Raw genomic sequence first — 18,372 nt, 5'->3', positions numbered from 1 at the left:
ACAGGGGCTTAGCTGTAGAGAGCTGTCTCCACAGCAGCAGGGGTAAAGATGACACTGCTGGGGGCTGAGGGAGTGGTCTCAGGCTAATAAGTCTCCCACAAATCTGCTTTTGTAGCTTTTTGGACCCATGAACACATCTGAACTGGAGCTTTTCAAAATGTTTTTTTAATTTCTATTTTATGTGTATGAGTGTTTGTTTGTCCGTACATATGTATATACAACACCTTCATGCCTGGTGCCCTTGGAGGCCAGAAGAGAGTGTCAGATCCCCTGGAACTATGGTTACAGACAGTTGTGAGCCACCATGTGGGTGCTGGGAGCTGACTCAGTGTCTTCTTCAAGCCATCAGTCTATCCAGCCCTCTGTATGGGAGCTTTGAAGCCACATGGTCCAGCCCGGTCCTCATCCTCTCCCTCCTCAGACACGCTGTGCAGAGAAGGCAACGGAGACCACGGAAGTAGGGAGCTGTCCCAGGTCGCTCAACCCAGCCGGAGGTGAGAGCAAACTGCAGCCACCTACTCCTGTGACGCGGAGTGGGCCTGGTCCATGCGGGCAGTGCCGGAGGAGGAGGCCGTGGTGCTCTGCCTTGGGAAGTAGAGGATGGTGAACCAGCCGAAGATGAAGACTCCTGAGGTGAAGAGAGGGTGTCAGTGAGCCTGGAACAGGCTGACACAGAAGGGCTCCACTCCAAAAATTCAAGCACTTAATGCAAGAATTAGGTAAAAACGAAACCTAGCCCTGAAAGACAGCCAAGTAAAACCCTTAGGAACCACAAACATTGGCCTTGAAATAAATGGTACACACATCTACCACAGAAAAGGGAGAGCAAAAGAGAGGTGTTTTCAGACAGGTAAAACCAATGCCACTACACACTGGGCTCCCCTACCACCTCTCTGTAAAGGACTACTACAGGATGCGTTCCAGCTAGATGAGAAGGTGAGTGTAGAAAACTAGGGTAAGTACAGGATTGCCTGGGAAGGACCAACTTGGTGTGTTTAAGGGGAATTGATAGTGAAAACACTACACAACAGTAACGGTATCGGGAAGTTAAAAGGTACCAAAGGCTCTGCTATGCATGGAGGAAGATGGGAATACTGAATAACTTAGACTCATCCGAGTGAGACATGCAGGCTTCAATATTAACGTAGCCCATGCAAGAGTAGTGATGTCAGCCGGGCGGTGGCACACGCCTTTAATCCCAGCACTCAGGAGACAGAGGCAGGGGGATCTCTGTAAATGTGAGGCCAGCCTGGGCTACAAATCGAGTTCCAGATCAGCCAGAGCCATTACACAGAGAAACCCTGTCTCAAACAAAACAAACAAACAAAAAAGAATAATGATGTCTGCTGTGGGATGTTCTGTAATGGCAAATGTGTTGCTGGTTTGTCAATAAATAAATCACTGATTGGCCATTGGCTAGGCAGGAAGTATAGGTGGGACAAGGAGGAGAATAAAGCTGGGAAGTGGAAGGCTGAGTCAGAGAGACACTGCCAGCCACCATGATGAGAAATAGCATGTGAAGATGCCGGTAAGCCACAAGCCACGTGACAAGGTATAGATTTATAGAAATGGATTAATTTAAGCTGTAAGAACAGTTAGCAAGAAGCCTGCCAAGGCCATACAGTTTGTAACCAATATAAGTCTCTGTGTTTACTTGGTTGGGTCTGAGGGCTGTGGGACTGGAGGTGAGAGAGATTTGTCCTGACTGTGGGCCAGGCAGGAAAACTCTAGCTACAGATGTCATCTCTAAGTTCAAGATGCCTCTCTCCCCAATTCCAAACCTCTGGGATTTTCCAAATGTGAACTAATGATTATTTATCTGGGGACTATCTCAGATGGCCCTAACCTCTGTGTGTGTGTGTGTGTGTGTGTGTGTGTATGTGTGTGTGTGTGTGTGTGTGTGTGTCTGTCTGTCTGTGTATGTATGTATATTACTTTTTAAGATTTTTTTGTATGTATGAGTGTTTTGCCTGCATGTATGTATTTGAACCAGATATCTGCAGAAGCCAGAAGAGGGTGTTGGATTCACTGGAACTGGAATTCCAGATGGTTGTTACTTCCCGTGTGGGCATTGGGAACTGAACCTGGGTTCTCTAGGAGGGCAACAAGGTGCTCTTACCCACCGAGCCATCTCTCCAGCCCATTATTTATTCATTTTTAGTTAACATACAAAGAAGTAGATTTTACTGTAACATTTTTTTGTTTTTACTTTTTGTGTACGAGGTGTTTTTGCCTGCATGTAAGTGCACTTGCACGTGTGCACTGGATCCTCTGGGCCTGGAGTTACAGATGATTGTGAGCTGCCATGTGAGCACTGAAAAACTGAACCTGGGTTCTCTGGAAGAGAAGCCAGTGCTCTCAACCACTGAGCCACCCCCCACCCCCTGCAGGCACTAGCTGTGGCATTCTCAGGCATAATCTGTCTTGATTGATTGCCCTCTCCACCTCCGTCCCCCAGCTTCTATCCCTGCAGTCCCTACCCACTTTCACGGGACTATGTATTCCGTTCCTTTCTCCCCACCCTCTTCCTTCAAACCTCTTTTTCCTTTCTATGGTCCCTTTCTAGTTAATGACCTTTGCTCACACCCCACATGCTTACATGTATAAACCCTAAAGCTAGGGCTTCATGTGAGAGCGTCTGTGGTGTTTGATTTCTACCGCAGTCCATACAGTGCCTGTGAGGATTAGAGGCTGCTTAGCTAAAGGCACGGATCTTCACGTGGGCCAGCAGATGCCCACATGTAACTAACAGCAGGGTAAAAATGTGGTGTGTCTCCCCTTCGCTGCCTTAAACAGGGTCAGACTGGCTTCAACTGTGTACACAGACATGCTGAACATTTAAGGAGTGTTTGTCTAAAGCGGTGATTTCCCGTCAAGGCTGATGTGAGCAGTAGATTATTAACCAGCAGCTTTTGCAGGGTCCTTTCACGGAACACGGCAGCATGCTGGCCGTCTACAGTCACTGACCGACACATGAAGACCTAACACACCCCACCTTGCCTTTCTGACCTGTCCTTTTTCTGAGTCTTCCTGGCCTGTGGTCACCTTGGATTCCTGGAACAGCGGGTCTAACACCTGAATATGTTTTGACAAAAGTTGGAGCTCCCCCAATGCGGGAGCCACTTTCTTATTGCAGACAGTCCCCTGTATAACTGTCCTAAGAAACGATTAACGAGACCTGGCTGTGCACGCTGCTTGCCCTGTCTTTTGTTCCCGCCCTCTGTAATGCCAAGACCGGCATCACCCTGGAGTCAGGGCAGAAGACACTTTTCTCCTGCTCCTCCAGGCTAGCTATTCTCAGTGAACCCCTTTTCTGTTTCAGCTGGTGGACTGGGCCAAGTGGCTCTGTGTGGAAAGAAGCCAGGCCTCTGGCTTAGGACTCTGGTAATATGCCAGTGTATTGAAGGCCTCTTGGGTCCCACACATGCACATAGTCATCATGAAAACTGGGGTGAGGAAGGGACAAGTTCCGACTTGGAGATGAAAGAGAATCAGAAGCACTGGATGTCTGGTGGGATGGGGGGCAATGGTTAACATTGATTGTCACCTTGACAGGATCTAGAATCGTCTATGAGACAAGCTTCCAGGCATGTCTGTGAGGGAGTTCCTAGGTCAGGTTAATCCAGAAGACCCACCCTAAAAGTAGGGACACCATTCCAAGGACCTGGAGTTCTAGTGACAGAGGTCAGTGGGTGAAGGCAGTTGCCAGAAAACCTGACAACGTGAGCTCAATATGTGGGGCCCACATGATGGAAGAGAACCAACTTCCACGGGCTGTCCTCTGACCTCCATGTGCATGCATACAAACACAAATAAATCAACATCATTTTAAAAATTAAAAAGAGAGAGCTGAGTGCCAGCACCTGTCTGTCTCTCCATCTCCTGATGCAAGTATGATGTGACCAGATGTGTCATGCCGTCACAGTGGACGGGACTCTTGAAATATGAGCCAAGATAAGGCCTTTGTTAAGTTGCTTTGGTTGGATATTTTGTTGCAGCAATTGGAAAAAAAAAAAAACCTAACACATTAAAATCTTCTTTAGGATTCTATGTCATGTTATATCAAATCACATGACCCTGCCTTCCTGGTTAGAACTAGAGATGGTCATCTGACTCAGAGTGCAGAGGTTTGAAGCAGCCATGTTAGGCAGCCATTTTGGAAAGCAGAGAGAGACTGAGTTGCCAAAGGTTGAACAGGAGACAACACTCAGCTCCAGATCAGAAGGTGGGTGTTAGAATTCCTAGCCACTCCCTGAGCTGCATGACCACACATGCGCTGTCCAGCAGCCAGGCAAGGTGCTTAGTCATCCCAGGGCCTTAGGTCCTACGTAATCCATGCACAGTGTGATCACATAATCTATGCACATCTGTGGCATAGCTACATAAGTCCATATGCACGTGTGTGTGTGTGTGTGTGTGTGTGTGTGTGTGTGTTACCTATAAAAGTGGGTTCCACCTATTCCTACCCCCTCTTCCTGCACAGTCATCCCATAGGCCTAAGCACACCCCTTCTGTTCCCTTCCCTTAATAAACTCTTATAGTGGGTTTTGTTGTACCTTGTGGCTTTTCTCAAGTGGTAAATAATGTCACTTAACGCTATTTGATGAATAACGCTGCGCCGCTTAATAAATGACAGTGGGGAGATCTGCTTTGATTTATGTGGCTTTTCCTGATCCTGGTCCCTGTGACACCAGCCACCCTTGCTGGCCTGGATTCCACAAGAGTCTCGGATATCTAAAGTTGGTACCTTTGACTTGAGCTAGCTTCTGTGGAATCCTGTGTCCTGAAAAGCGCCCTCCCTGACCCCCAGGTCCCCCTGGAGCTGATGAGACAACCTGTGGCCCTCCCTGGAGCCTCACCTTGCAGCGAGTTGAAGAGGGCGAAGATGTAGATGGTGGACAAGCCCAGGGGGGTGAGAACAGCCAGCCCCCAGGTCATGCCCACCAGGCTTGAGAGGCCCAGCACAGTGAAGACCGACTTCCAGGTCTGCCCCTGTTCTTTGCCCGCTGTGGCACTGGGCAGAGTGAAGATCTTCCAGGCCACCAGTGCCAGCACCACAGCTCCAAAGAGGAAGCTGACAAGGAAGTAGGCGTGGACAGTAGCATAAAGGGCGGGCTCTTTCTGGAACCAGCACCTGGAGGAGATGGATAGCCACAGGGGCTGGGAAGGAAACCCCTGACCACTGAGCCACAGGAAGCTTCCCTGGCTGGCCCTCGGTGACCAAGAAGATTGCCACACCACCCCACCTCACTGCCCCTGGCTTTCCTGGGCTTCCTTCCTTACTTCACTTTCTGACTCCAGACTTCCATTTACCCCCTGTGCCACAGGCCAACTGCATCTGACTATCCTTAACATCGCTGTTCTCCTCCTGAGGCCTCCTTCCCTCTTTCTCTCCCTCTCGTGAAACCAAAGACCTCCATACCCTCTGCTCCCCACAGCCCCACTCACAGCTCCAGCGAGGTGCGGTTCTCCTGGTCTCGAATAGTGTAAACACCGTAACTGTTGCTACTCCCAGCTCCAATAACCACAAGAGCAGGAAGGCCTGGGACAAGGGGAGGACGTGGGCGTCACCAGTGTTCCCTTGGGCGAGCTCATCTCCAGTTCCTGCAGCCAGCCATCCCTCAAGCTCTGGACTTCCCTAGGCTCTTCCCCCTCAACCCTCCAGCTTCCCTTCTACCCCTCCAGCCTGTGCCTACCCCAGCCCAGCAGGCTCAGCTTCAGGAAGTAGTGTCCAAAGTAAGTATTGAAGACCCGGATGGCCAGCAGGTAGAGGTGGAAGGCCTCCAGGCCCATCCAGGTGAAGACACACAGCAGGAAGTAGTGGAGGATGGCAGCTCGGAACCAGCAGGAAGCTGGAGGGCCTTGAGAGCTGCTCCCCACGCTGATCAAGAAGGTAAGATTCAGGAGAAACAGGTTGCTGCTCAGAGCCATGTGGATCTTAGGGGCATCTTCAGACTTGAACCTCTGCAGAGAGAGCCTGGGGGAGAAGGGCCAGGGAGCAGCCCCAGGGAGTCACAGCTTGCATGGGGTGCCCAGGTCGGTCTGTCTCCCTGCCACAGTTCCATGCCACAGCCCGCTGCTCTCATCCTCATGGCCGGCTCCTGTCCGACCATCAGTTCCCACCTTTGCCAGTGGTTAGCGTGAAGGCACTCAGATTCAAATCCATGAGCCCTTTCATGGCTCTCTGTGGGCGCTGGGTTCTGCCAACCTCACCCTTGGACACATTCCTTGGCTAAACTGTGGAGCTTGTGACAACGACAGAGTTTGTGTTCTCATGACCCCCAGGCTTGACCATGCAGGTATTTCCCAGCAGCACAGTGAAATCCTCTGCCACCCCTTGCCACAGGGAATCCACCCATACTGGGCCTCAGGGCCTGGCACAGGGGCAGAGGGGCTGTGGGTTAGTTGGGTGAATGGCTGGGGATATGGGCAAATGGATGAGGCCCAGAATGTAGCCGTGAGAGGGGCTCAGAGAGGGCCAGAGACTTGCTTGGGGTCCCGGAGTCTCTACCCAGTGCTCCCTGCTTCTCTGTGGGGCTTCTCTCCCCACTGAGTTGCTAGCAAATGAAGTCCAGAAGGGCTTCCACTCAAGATATAGAGCCTAGAGTTTTCTGGAGTGGAGATAAGAGGCAAGGTCTTCCTGTGCTGCTAGGCTCCAGTGCTGGGAGCTGGCAACAGCTTCTTCTAGCACTCCAAGCTCAGCTCAAGGACCCAGCAGCATGGCTAGCTGGCAAGGTGCACTCAGCTCACTGAGGATGGGAACGGGGCTGGGGACTGTGTTCTGTGCCAATGCTTGGAGGGGTGGGGAGGGGAGGGATGGCATGGGTGCAGCTCACAGGGGCTGGAGCCCAGGACTGCTTGGTGACTGAGGCACGGGGGCACATGAGAAGGACAATAGGGATCCCTGGACTGGAAAGACAGGAAGCCCAAAGGATGTTCCAGGTGGGTTCCAGTGAACCTGGGCTCCAGGAGCTGGAGTCAGGGAAGGCTGGGGCAGGGGCTTATCCCAAGACGCCTTCAAGTCAGCAGGTATGAGGGGTTCCTGGCCAGAGCCTGGCTCAGGAGAGCCAGGTGCCAGTGCTCTGTGTCCCTTGTGTCTGTCCTGTGCCTGTTCCTTGCCAGAGAAGCTCACGTATCCCTGAAGGGGCACCCTTCCCCACCCTCAGCCACAAGGAACTAAAAAAGGTGGTGGCTAGTCCCTTGTCATTTAAATCCAAGAGGAGCCAAATGGCTCGGCCGGCCTGTGTATTCTACCTTGTGACCACGGTGGTCCAATCAGTCATTGGCCTGTGATCAAAGTCAGACCCTAAAGCAACTGGGTATTCATGAGATAAACATGTACACACATAGAACACCCAGCATCCCAGGAGTGTGACTCCTAGAGTCCTGTGTCCACAGGGACCACATGCCTGGCTAACGTTCAGCTTTCTGTTGCAACTATAGACACTCTGAACACTGGACCATGTAGTTTCATTTAGACAGAGTCTTGCAAATCATATCCCCATTCCTGTGTGAATGTGGGCACACAAACACACATGAATACCCTCACGTGCATACACATACATGCATGCATGCATGCATGCATGCGCGCGCGCACACACACACACATGCATACACACATACATACACACATAGATGATGTCTAAAGCAATGGAAGTGAAGGAGTCTTGAGACTTCTTAGCCATGATCTGCCACTGAGAACTTCCTGGCTTTGATAATACTCTACAGTTACATATGACGTGATACTTGGGGAAGTTCCAGGAAGAAACCACAGACTGTCTGTGCTATTTCTGCAGTTTCCAGTTAGTCTATAATTATTTCAAAATGTTTGTTTTTAAAGACCTTGATTCTGGAGCTTCATCTTTGCTTGAATGTCTAAGGAACAGTTCTTGAGGAAAGGGTGAAATTAGCATCCTGACAAGGGAGAGAAAAAATCTGTGAAAGGTAGGGACCAACCCTGGGGCCTCGGTGGGAGCCCCTAGTTCTAGCCCTGCCTGGAGGCCACCCACTGTGAGTTTCCTAGTTCCATGAATCACTCATGCCCTGTGTTGGCCAATCTGAGTTGAGTTTCTCCCACTTTCAACTTCAGGCTCTAGCCCCACCTTGTCCAGGAGCGGACTAAGGACCAGAGAAGACAGCTGAGGCCACAGGACAAAGACTCTCTATCCCTTTCCTGTACCTCCCTGAGGGCAGGAGTGGGGGTGGGGTCACTCACCTGAGGGAAACATAGAGAATGATGATGAAGGCCAGGAAGATCATGGAGACTCCACAGCCTGCTTGGGAGATGTGAGTGAGAGTCTGTGCTGTGGCCAGGTCCAAGATCGGCCTCTGTAAATGACCCCAAGTCTGAATCACACCACTGAGAGGCCAGACTCGCATGTCTCCCAAAGCCCAGTCAGCCAGGAAGCCTCTCCCGGGACAGAGGCTGGACCTCTGGGATCAAGATGGCATGGGCTGTTACCAGCAGTAAGGCGAAGAAGGTCAAGTGGTCGCAGCGGCAGACAGTCCTCTCATCCCCGGGCTCTGTGGAGCAGCCTTGGGTATCCCAGTTTCCTGTGGGCCACAGAAAGGTAAGGGCAGAGGAGGGGGAGGGGAATAGAGAAGGGAGGGCCTGCCTTTCCCCGCACCTTCAGCCCTATGGAAAGTTTCTCGTTCTAGAAAAGTCTTCCAGACTTACCTCTAGCCACATCCCAGAACACACAAGTGAGGATCATATTCTGAAACCAGAGAGTGCATGTCAGGAGAGGAAGGAGGAAGGAAGGCAGGGGGAGACAGGGCATTCCCAGGGACCTGCATGTGCCTTACGAGGAAGACCTCTGTAGGCTACATGGGAAGACTGGCTGCATCCCTGGGAGCTGATGCTGGACCGTTGCTGTGCATGTGGGAGACACAACATACATGGCATGAAAGGGTTTGCCTGTCCGTGCACGAATGCCTTCAGGATCATTGCCTGGCGAGTGTGGAAAGCATGCACACAGATGCACTCTCCAGGTCCTCATACATTTATGAACATGGAGGTGGGAGGGTGCGGGGGCATGCGTGTTCACACATGCAGGGCAGACTGTGCATGACCCTGATGGTTTCTTCTGGGTACAGGGCATAAGGTCCCATGCATGGCTTCTCAGAGCTCATGCACTGTGTGCCCCGCAGTAACTGCCAGGCCTGGGCAGAAGACTCACAGGTGGTTGGTGCTGGTGGGAAAAGGTGATCTCCACCGGCTCCGGCAGTCCAGTGGCATGCATCTGGCCCACACTCAAGCCCACCATGCGGCTGTTCAACACGCTGCCACCATTGTCCTGGAGGAGCTTGGGGCCCTGGGAGGGATTGACAGGAGGCTAGGCTGTAGGATGGGCTGACTTTACCTGTCCTAGATAGGGGTCTAGGGAACTCTAGGACACTCCCTCATCTGGAGTCAAAGTCTGAGACCGGGGGACCAGAGATCCAAGGACTCAGGGGCATAGGCAGCCTTCTTCCTGATGCTCCCTCTAACATGCTGGGCTAGGCTGGGCTGGGCTCCAGGCTCCATATCACCTCACTGAAAGCCAAACCCTGACATCTCTGAACTGGAAGAGCTTGAGGCTAAGATCAGAAAGGAGATGGGGTAAATGCCAGTGAATGCCTCCAGGTAGGGGAATGAGTACATCCAGACCCAAGGGTGTATATATCTAGCTTAAGTAGATGGATGCATGCCTCAGGAGCACACATCTGGCATGTGTTGTCAAGGGAGAGCATGTTTGTCCATGTAGACACAGTCATATATGAGCACACCTGATTATATGTTCTCCGGAACACAAAAGGGCATGTGTGTTTATGTGTGTGCAAGGACACACAAGCGTGCATGAGCACATTTGGACTTCACACACAGCCAACGGGTGCTGATGTCCGGATATCGGAATAGTCTCCAGTCCCCAGACTATAGAAATGGCTCTTGGATGACCTGGCTGCCTTAGAAACCATCTCAGGGACTCTGACCCACTGCGTATTTAACTGCAGCTTCCTGAGCTCCCAGCATGCCTCTTACCTTGAAGACATCCCCTTCACTAATGTTCAGAATAGTTATGGCCAACCGGACAGCAGACCCGTTGCCAGGCAGGAGGGCTCCAAACAGGCTCTTGGGAAGTCGAACTCTGTCAGCAGGCTGTTCCTCACCCTGCATCACCTGCTTTGGGATCTGTAACCATGGACCCAGAAGCTCTCACCTTACCCGGAGGATTCCAGCCCCAACTCGGGCGCTGCTACCATCCCAGTTGGGAGAGAAGCTGCAGCGTGTGTGCCAGGTGAAGGGGCAGCATCTGAGGACTCTAAGTTCTGGGGGTTGGAGGGGGGAGCAGAACACCTGGCTCAGTCCAGGCTCTGTTCTTCACAGGCTGGGCCCCAGTTTTCCCATCACAGAGGCCAGCTGAGCACGACTGTGTTGGTGTGTGCTTTTAAGTGTGGGGAGGGCCAGTGGGGATGTCCTAGAAAGAAGCAAGGGGAAGAGTGTGGAGACAAGGGACTCGTGTTTACCTTGAGTGTGAAGTCCTTCCTGCCCAACAGTGAAGTGTTATAGACACCGAGAATAGTTAGAATGTTAGAACAAACCTCCCTAGAAATCACCAGGCATCCTTTGTCTAGTCTCTGACCTCCTGGCTGCCCGGGGGCATCAGCCTGCACCCACCTCTGCTTCGGAAGGATTCAAGCTCATGGAAACAGGGAGCTAAGAGTTGGGGCTGAAGCCCCAGTTTCACATTCCTAGTCCAGACCTTGTTAAAAGGACATGTGGGTGATATCTTGAGCCATGGCATACCCTACCCAGAGGATACAGCACCATGAAAGGCTGAGGAAGTTGGGTGATGAGCAACTCAGCCAGATGCCTGGTCTCTGCCCTCAACTTCATCCCTTCAGGGAGGCTGGGGACTTGCTAAGCCCTCACTGGACCAAGAATTCCTTGGATATTAATTTAGGTGTGCTTTTCCAATATGTTGTTGTTTTGTTATTTTTGAGACAGAGTTCATCCATATAGCCTGTGTTGGCCTGGAGCTCAGGAGCAATCCTCCTGCCTCTGCCTCCTGAGTGCTGGGAGAATGAGCCTGCATCATCCTGCCTGGCTTCTGATACTCTTGAAAGTGGGCAATCTTCTCATCATTTACAGTGAGAAAACGGAGGGTTGAAAAGGTAATGTGCCCACGATGGAAACGGCTGGTAAGTGCAGAGGTGGAGCTCTCTGGGCCAGTGTAAATCTAGAGCCCTCCCACTCAGTCTCTCCGGGGCCAAGTGTGCCTTCACTCTGACTTCAGATCTATGCTCTGGCAGAGAGGTTAATGGGCACTTGAGGCTTGGAGGAGCCAGAGACTCATCTTCCAGATGAGCATCCAAGGCCTCTGGGAGAAAGAGGACTTTCTGAGGACATCAAAGGCAGTGGCAGGAGGGCCATTTCAGGGATCTCCCAGCACCCTGGCTAATCCACCACCAGGTCCCACTCATTCAGTTCCTTCGCTGGCCCTGTTAATGAGTGACAGAGCTATGCTGAATATGACTTAGGAGGGATAAGCTTTGATGGACACCAGCCACCAGGAAGCTCTTCACCTGGGAGGGCATCAGAGAGAACAACAGGTCTTCTGAGACATCTGTGCTGACGTTCTGAATCAAGGCCTTAACAAATGGCATGTCCACAGTCTCCATGGAATTCTCCAACAGGTAGGACTCATATTTCAGCCAGTATCTGCAAGGGGCAAGGGATCAGAGGAGGAGGAGCTTGCAGGCCGAGCCACCCACTCCTCAGGCTCTTGGGGTGATGGCTAGCCCAGACTATCAGAGACGGCTAACTCAGACTATCAAAGATGGCTAACCCAGACTACCAGAGATGGCTAGCCCAGTCTATCAGAGACGGCTAACCCAGACTATCAGAGACGGCTAACCCAGACTATCAGAGATGGCTAACCAGAATACAGGGACGGCTAACCAGAATACCAGAGACCCTGGATTCATAATGTGAGGAAGAAGAATGGCTTGGGAATTGATCCTGAAGGAGTCCAGCTAAAGATCCTCGGATATCTTAATGCTTGTCTTTGAAAATGCTTATTTATTTTGTGTGTATAAGTGTCTTGTCTGTGCACATGTATGTGCACCATATGCATGCCTGGTGTCCTTGGAATTCAGAAAAGGGCATCAGATTTCCTGGCACTGGCATTAGGGATGGTTGTGAGCTGTCCATGCTGGGAACCAAACCTGGGTCCTTGCAAGAGCAACAAGTGCTCTTAAGTGCTGAGGCATCTCTCCAGTCCATGCTCATCTTTTAAAATAGTAAAATGTCAGATACAGCGCATACACTAACCATTTTAGCATGTAGTGTTGAGTGGCATTGAGCACACTCACGGAGCTCTGAAACCACCACTACCGTTTACCTCAGAACAGCCTCCCCACCACGAAAGGGAACCACATGCTCACTAAGCAGCTACCCTTTCCCTTCCAGCCCCTGGAAACCGTTCATCTAATTTGCTTTATGCCTCTGTAAACCACCATGTCCCCTTTTTAGACAAGGTCTCATGTAGCCTAGGCTGGACTTGAACTCACTATGCATAACCTGATACTCCTGAACCTCAAGCCTCCTCCTCTAGAGTGCAGAGATTACAGGCTTTTGTTAACCACACCCATTTTACAGTGTTAATTTTTTTTTGCTTGCTAGATAAATGTTTTACCAAACTAGCCACATCCCACCCAAATTTTGCCTGTTTTGAATTTACAGAACATTGAAGCACACACTATGTGGTCTTCTGAGTCTGGCTTCTTACACTTAACACGTTGTTTTCCATTCATGAATTGCGATTTCAGTCCTTCTGAATGAAACGCACCCATCTACTGATGGGCATATAGATGCACTCCTCCACTGATGAGCACGTATGGATCTTTGGATATCACTATTGATGGGCACAAGGACCTTTCCCACTGTGATGGACAGTTTTGTCTACTTGGCACAAATTAGAGTCACCTGGGAAGAGGGGCTGAGAGATTGAATCCATCATATTGTCCTATGGGCATGTCTGTGGGGCATTTTCTTGATTAATGATTGATGTGTGCCCAATCCACTATGTGTGGTACTGCCCTTGGACAGGTGATCCTGGGTTGTATTATAAAGCAAGCTGGATGAGTCATGGGGAATGAGCAGCAAGAAGCATCATTCCAGATTCTCTGCTTCAGTTCCTGCCTCCAGGTTCCTGTTTGAGTTCCTGCCGCTGACTCTCCTCAGTAACGATGGACCATGTTGTGGACATGAAAGTCAAATAAACCCTTTCTTCCCATAAGTTGCTTTAGACTGTGGTATTTATCATAGCAACCGAAAGCTGAGTAGAACACCCACCTTTCAGCTATTGTGAATAGGTCTGCTGTGCAAATTCATGTATGAGCATTCATGGTAGACTTACTTTAAATTCTTTGGGCATGTACACAGGAGTAGAATTGTTAGGTCATATCTCCATTTAGCTTCTTGAACAGCTACCAAGTGGTTTTCCATAGCAGCTGCACCATTTCACACTTGCTCCTGCAGTGTATGGAAGCTCCAGTAGTCTTGCCAACACATGGTCTTGTTTTGTGTCCTTTTTAACTGCAACCATACTTATGGGATTAAAGAGGTGTCTCATGGTAGTTTTGATTTGTACCTTTTTAATGACCCAGTGAGGTTGAGCATCTTCTCACATACTTTTGGCTTTGCATATCTTATTTGAATAAATCTCCTTGGGCACATTTATTGAGTGCTAATTATATATTAAAAATTCAGCATTTGAAAACTGAGCCACAGACCAGCAAGATGCCTCAGTAGACAAAGGCGAATGTCGAGCACGCTGATGGCCTGAGTTTGATTCCTAGAACCCATATAAAGGTAGAAAGAGAGAAATGACTGGATGAAATTGTCCTCTGACCTCCACAAGTGTGCAGTGACATGTGTGCCTCACCCACATCATAAACACAATAATAAATACATCTTTGGGGGTTTTTTTGTTTTTGTTTTGTTTTGTTTTTCGAGATAGCATTTCTCTGTGTAGTTTTGGTGCCTGTCCTGGAACTCACTCTGTAGACCAGGCTGGCCTCAAACTCATGGAGATCTGCCTGGCTCTGCCTCCTGAGTGCTGGGATTAAAGGCATACACCACTGTTGCCCAGCCATTTTTGGGCTTTCTCTTTTTTTTTTCTTTCATTTTTCTTTATAAAGAAATTTTCTACTCACTCTACATACCACCCACAGATCCCCCCTCCTCCATCCTCCCACCCCCCAGCCCTCCCTCCCAAGCCACCCCACATCCCCACATCCCCCAAATCAAGGTCTCCCATGGGGAGTCAGCAGAGCCTGGCACACTGAGCCTAGAAAGGTCCAAGCCCCTCCCCACTGCACCAAGGCTGCGCAAGGCACAAGGCATCACACCCCATGCACTGGGCTCCCAAAAGCCTGCCCATGCACCAGGGATGGATCTTGATCCCCCTGCCTGGTTGCCCCCCAAACAGTTCGAGCCAAACAACCGTCTTCCGTATTCAGAGGGCCTAGTCCAGTCCCATGGGGGCTCCACAGCCACTAGTCTACAGTTCATGGGCTTCCACTAGTGTGGCCAGTCATCTCTGCACATTTTCCCATTATGATCTCAAGTCCCCCGCCTGCAGAATCCCTCCGTGTTTTCTTAAAAGACAGGTCTCATTATGTAGTCTTGGCTGGACTTACTATATAGACCAGGCTACCCTTAAATTCATAGATACTGAATTAAAGGCATATGCCATAATACCTGGCTTAAATAAGTGTGTGTGTGTGTGTGTGTGTGTGTGTGTGCGTGTGCGTGTGCGTGTGTGTGTGTGTGTGTGTGTGTGCGTGTGTAAGAAAACTAAGTCCAGTGGTGGTGGTGCACTCCTTTAATCCCTGCACTTGGAAGGCAGAGGGAAGCAGATCTCTTGAGTTCAAGGCCAGCCTGGTCTACAGAGCACATTCCAGGACTATACAGAGAAACCCTGTCTTGAAAACCAAAAAAGAAAGGAAGCAAGCAAGGAAGGAAGGAAGGAAGGGAGGGAGGGAGGGAGGAAGGAAGGAAGGAAAGGAAGGGAGGGAGGGAGGGAGGGAGGAAGGGAGGGAGGAAGGAAGGAAGGAAAGAAGAGAAGAAGGAAAGAAGGAAAGAAAAAGAAAGAGAAAACTAAGCCACATGGGAACTGACTGACTGCCTGGGAGCAAGCAGATAGTATTCCAGACAACACAAGGCTGTTGTCACTCATTCTACAGGGGAAGAGAGCTGGCGTCGCTCTCCGTGGTGCTGAAATTTAGAAGCGTCCCTGTACTTGGGTCTCTTTCCCTAGCCTGGGACCCTAATTGCTACCTTCCTGGCACTGTGACCACAGCCATGCGTGCCCCACCTCTTGCTTAAAATCTTTAAAAATTACCTTTATTTGTTTTTCATTGTGGGGCTGACACTGCATGCCACAGTTTGCTTCTGGAGATCAGAGGACAATCTGAAGGGATTTGTTCTCTCCTTCTACTATGTGGGTCCTAGGATTTGAAGTCAGGTCGTCAAGCTTGTGTGTCAAGAGCCTTTACCCGCTAGGCCATTTCTCCAGCATTCCCCCCACCCAGTTTTTAAATGTAGTCCTGGAGATCAGAACTCAGGTCCTCACGCTTGTGCACGACACACTTTACTGACTGAGTCATCTCCCCAGCCCCCATTCACTATTCACCTTTCCAAGAAACCCTGGACAGGTGAAGGCTGAGGTAGTGATAGGAGACAAGAGAGCTAGAGAGAGATACACCCAGACTGAGGCCATGGAAACAAAAGGGAATTCTCTCTCTCTCCCCTCTCTCTCCTCTCTCCCCCCCTCTCTCTCCCCCTCTCTCTCTCCTCTCTCTTCCCCTCTCTCTCCTCTCTCTATTTCTCCCCTCTCTCTTCTCTCTCTCCCTCCCCTCCCTCTCTCTTCCCCTTCCTCCCCCTCTCCTCTCTTCTCTTCTCTCTCTCTCTCTCTCTCTCTCTCTCTCTCTCTCTCTCTCTCCCCGCCATGGGGATGGAACTCGAAATCTCAGGCATGCTAGGCAAGTACTCTACCACTACCCCACACCCCAGCCCGTGTCACTGTTTTTTCATAGACATAGTTATCAAGGAGAAAGGACCCTATAGAGACAACAGAAAATAGATTGCAGGATAGAAAAGTAAACCACACAAAACTTTGCAAGTATTATTGGATGGAGACAGCATAAGAAAACCATTGGACCAAAAACAGGAATGAGGGGGTAAATCCATTGAGCAACACATATTATTCTGCTTTGACTTGCCTTTAATAGTCAGAGAAGTGTTGGCTTTTGTTGATACCAAATAAAATAAGAAATTTTACAAGTATTGAGATTTTTTTGTTGCCACATAAAGTGGTAAATAGTGAACTGAATATATGTTTATATATGTCCCAACCTTGTGTACTTAAAGACCTTTCTCACCTTTGCAAAATAACTCAATTTCCTGTCCTAAGGAAGACTCCCCAGTGTGGTTCTCGGGTACAGTGAATTGTCATTATGATCCTTTGGTGCCGGCCCCTCCTCTCTTCTGTGAGACAGGCCCAGACTGGCCTCGAGCTCCCAGCCCCCTTCCTCCACCTCCCGAGGCTAGGATTGCAGATGTGCACCACCACCAGAGCTTCCAATCATCTTGAATGTAAGTGGAACGCTCCCATTCAGAAGCAGTCTCCACACCACACTCCCTAATCCAGTCTTTCTAATGGGCTCACTCCAGACGTGTGCCTCATACTAAGTTGCTTCTGAGGACCTCTCCACAAGAGGACAGATAGAAACAAGCTATTCGACAGATCTCCACCCCACCCCCTATATAGACCAGACCATGCAGATACAATAGGTTGCGGTGACCACTCTCTGTCAGAGAGTGACCTTCTGGAACTTCTGACAATGAAATCAGAAGGAGGGATGGAGGGAGGAGGGAGGGAGGAGAGAGAGGTTAAATAGCCATTTTACCGAAGAAAATCTCTAAATGTCCAATGAGCACTTGCAAAGATGTTGAGGTTCATTGTTCACAGTGAAATGCCAGTGGGAACCTCAGGAGACGCTCCTCTACACTAGAGTGGCCAGAACCACATGAGGGCCTTCTGCACTGCTGACAGGAAGCAAATGGCACAGCCACTTTGGGAAACGGTTTGGCAGTCTTTACGGAGCTCAGGATATATTCAGGGTATATTCCAGCAATTCTGTTCCCCAGGCATGGATCCCCCACCACATGGCAACATATGGCCTCAGGACTTGAATTAAAATGTTCATGGGAACAATATTCAGATCAATCAAGAACTGGCACCAATTCAAATGCCCATCAACTGGCAAATGGACAACATAATGTGATATGTTTGCATGGGGTAATCAAACTAAAATAAATATCATAAAATATGGATGAGGCTCACCATGCTAAAGGAAGGAAGGTCCACTCAGAAGAGCTCCCTTTATACACGATGCCCAGAGGCAATCTTAAGGAGGAGGAGGAGGCTGGCGGGCCTGACTGGTGGGGCAGGAGAGGCAGCAGGTTGCAGACCAGCAGAAGGGAGTAACTGCAGTGATGGCCTCACACACCTTGTAAATATTCTGATACTGAACTCGAGTGCTGAGCAGAGTGTGTGGTGTTACCTGTGGCATCCACATCAGGCTACCAAACTGAGGTGGTGCACGCCTGTGACTCCAGGACTTGGGAAGTGGAGGCAGCAGGATCCGGAGTTCCAGTTCATCTTTAGCCAATTTGAAGTCTGGGCTATATGAGACCCTGACTCTCCCCCTACCCACCCCTGAAAAAGAAAATAATACACCCAAATTTAAAAACAAATAAAATGTAGCATGCCAGAAGCCAGCCCTGCATAAACCAAGTGTGGTGGCACATGCCTGTAATCCCCATACTTTAGAGATAGAGGCAAGATTCTCAGAAGGGCGAGGTCATCTTTAGTTACATGGTGACTGTGAGGCCAACTCTATTAAGAAAGTGTGGAGATGTGGTGGAGGGAGAGAGAGAGAGAGAGAGAGAGAGAGAGAGAGAGAGAGAGAGAGAGAGCTCACAATGGCACAGACATGTTGATAAGGGGGAAATGATGTGTCACTTGAGAACAGATAAAGTTTAAAAAGCCCTGGGCCATAGAGGAGTGACCACAGCTGCACTGTTGTTATCCGTGTGTTGCCAGAGAGACACGGTTTAATGGAGGAAATGTTGATTTTGGCTCACGGCCCCCGGGTGAGTGTCTTTATGGTTCCTCTGTTACAGTGAGGCAGAAAGCCATGTGATGTATGGAAGGGGCCGCTCACCTCATTGAGGCTGGGAAGCAGAGCATAACAGGAAACAGACAGGGCCAAGAGGTACTCTTTCGAAAGATGCCGCCAACTCGGCCGCACCTTCCCAGT

At 50.0% G+C, this 18,372-nt stretch overlaps 1 protein-coding gene across 2 annotated transcripts; it reads right to left on the bottom strand.

Moving 5' to 3' along the window:
- Positions 1-127: 127 nt before the first annotated feature.
- On the bottom strand, positions 128-10,171 carry Adgrg3 (adhesion G protein-coupled receptor G3). Of its 2 annotated transcripts, none has more exons than XM_059264596.1 (9): positions 10,022-10,171; positions 9,180-9,314; positions 8,675-8,717; positions 8,462-8,559; positions 8,216-8,328; positions 5,697-5,977; positions 5,449-5,542; positions 4,860-5,134; positions 128-628 (listed from the first exon to the last, which is right to left on the bottom strand). In XM_059264596.1, exons 1-9 carry the CDS (start codon positions 10,154-10,156, stop codon positions 516-518), a joined length of 1,287 nt encoding a protein of 428 aa, XP_059120579.1. In that variant the 5' UTR covers positions 10,157-10,171; the 3' UTR covers positions 128-515. The 2 variants fall into 2 exon arrangements, with proteins under 2 accessions (XP_059120579.1, XP_059120578.1); XM_059264595.1 differs by having other exon boundaries at positions 8,462-8,553; positions 8,678-8,717.
- Between the last annotated feature and the right edge of the window lie 8,201 nt (positions 10,172-18,372).

The sequence above is a fragment of the Peromyscus eremicus genome, chromosome 5, assembly GCF_949786415.1.
Source record: "Peromyscus eremicus chromosome 5, PerEre_H2_v1, whole genome shotgun sequence".
NCBI classification, from domain to species: Eukaryota; Metazoa; Chordata; class Mammalia; order Rodentia; family Cricetidae; genus Peromyscus; species Peromyscus eremicus.
This window is presented reverse-complemented; position numbering and strand designations above follow the sequence as displayed.

Bases quoted from the DNA above. Each gene is read 5' to 3' on its own strand.
- Adgrg3 (XM_059264596.1), bottom strand. From the start codon at position 10,156: ATGCAGGGTGAGGAACAGCCTGCTGACAGAGTTCGACTTCCCAAGAGC. The intron at 5,135-5,448 runs GTGAGTGGGGCT...CATCTCCTCCAG, and splicing joins AACCGCACCTCGCTGGAGCT to GTGCTGGTTCCAGAAAGAGC. The intron at 629-4,859 runs GTGAGGCTCCAG...TCTTCACCTCAG, and splicing joins CCTCTTCAACTCGCTGCAAG to GAGTCTTCATCTTCGGCTGG.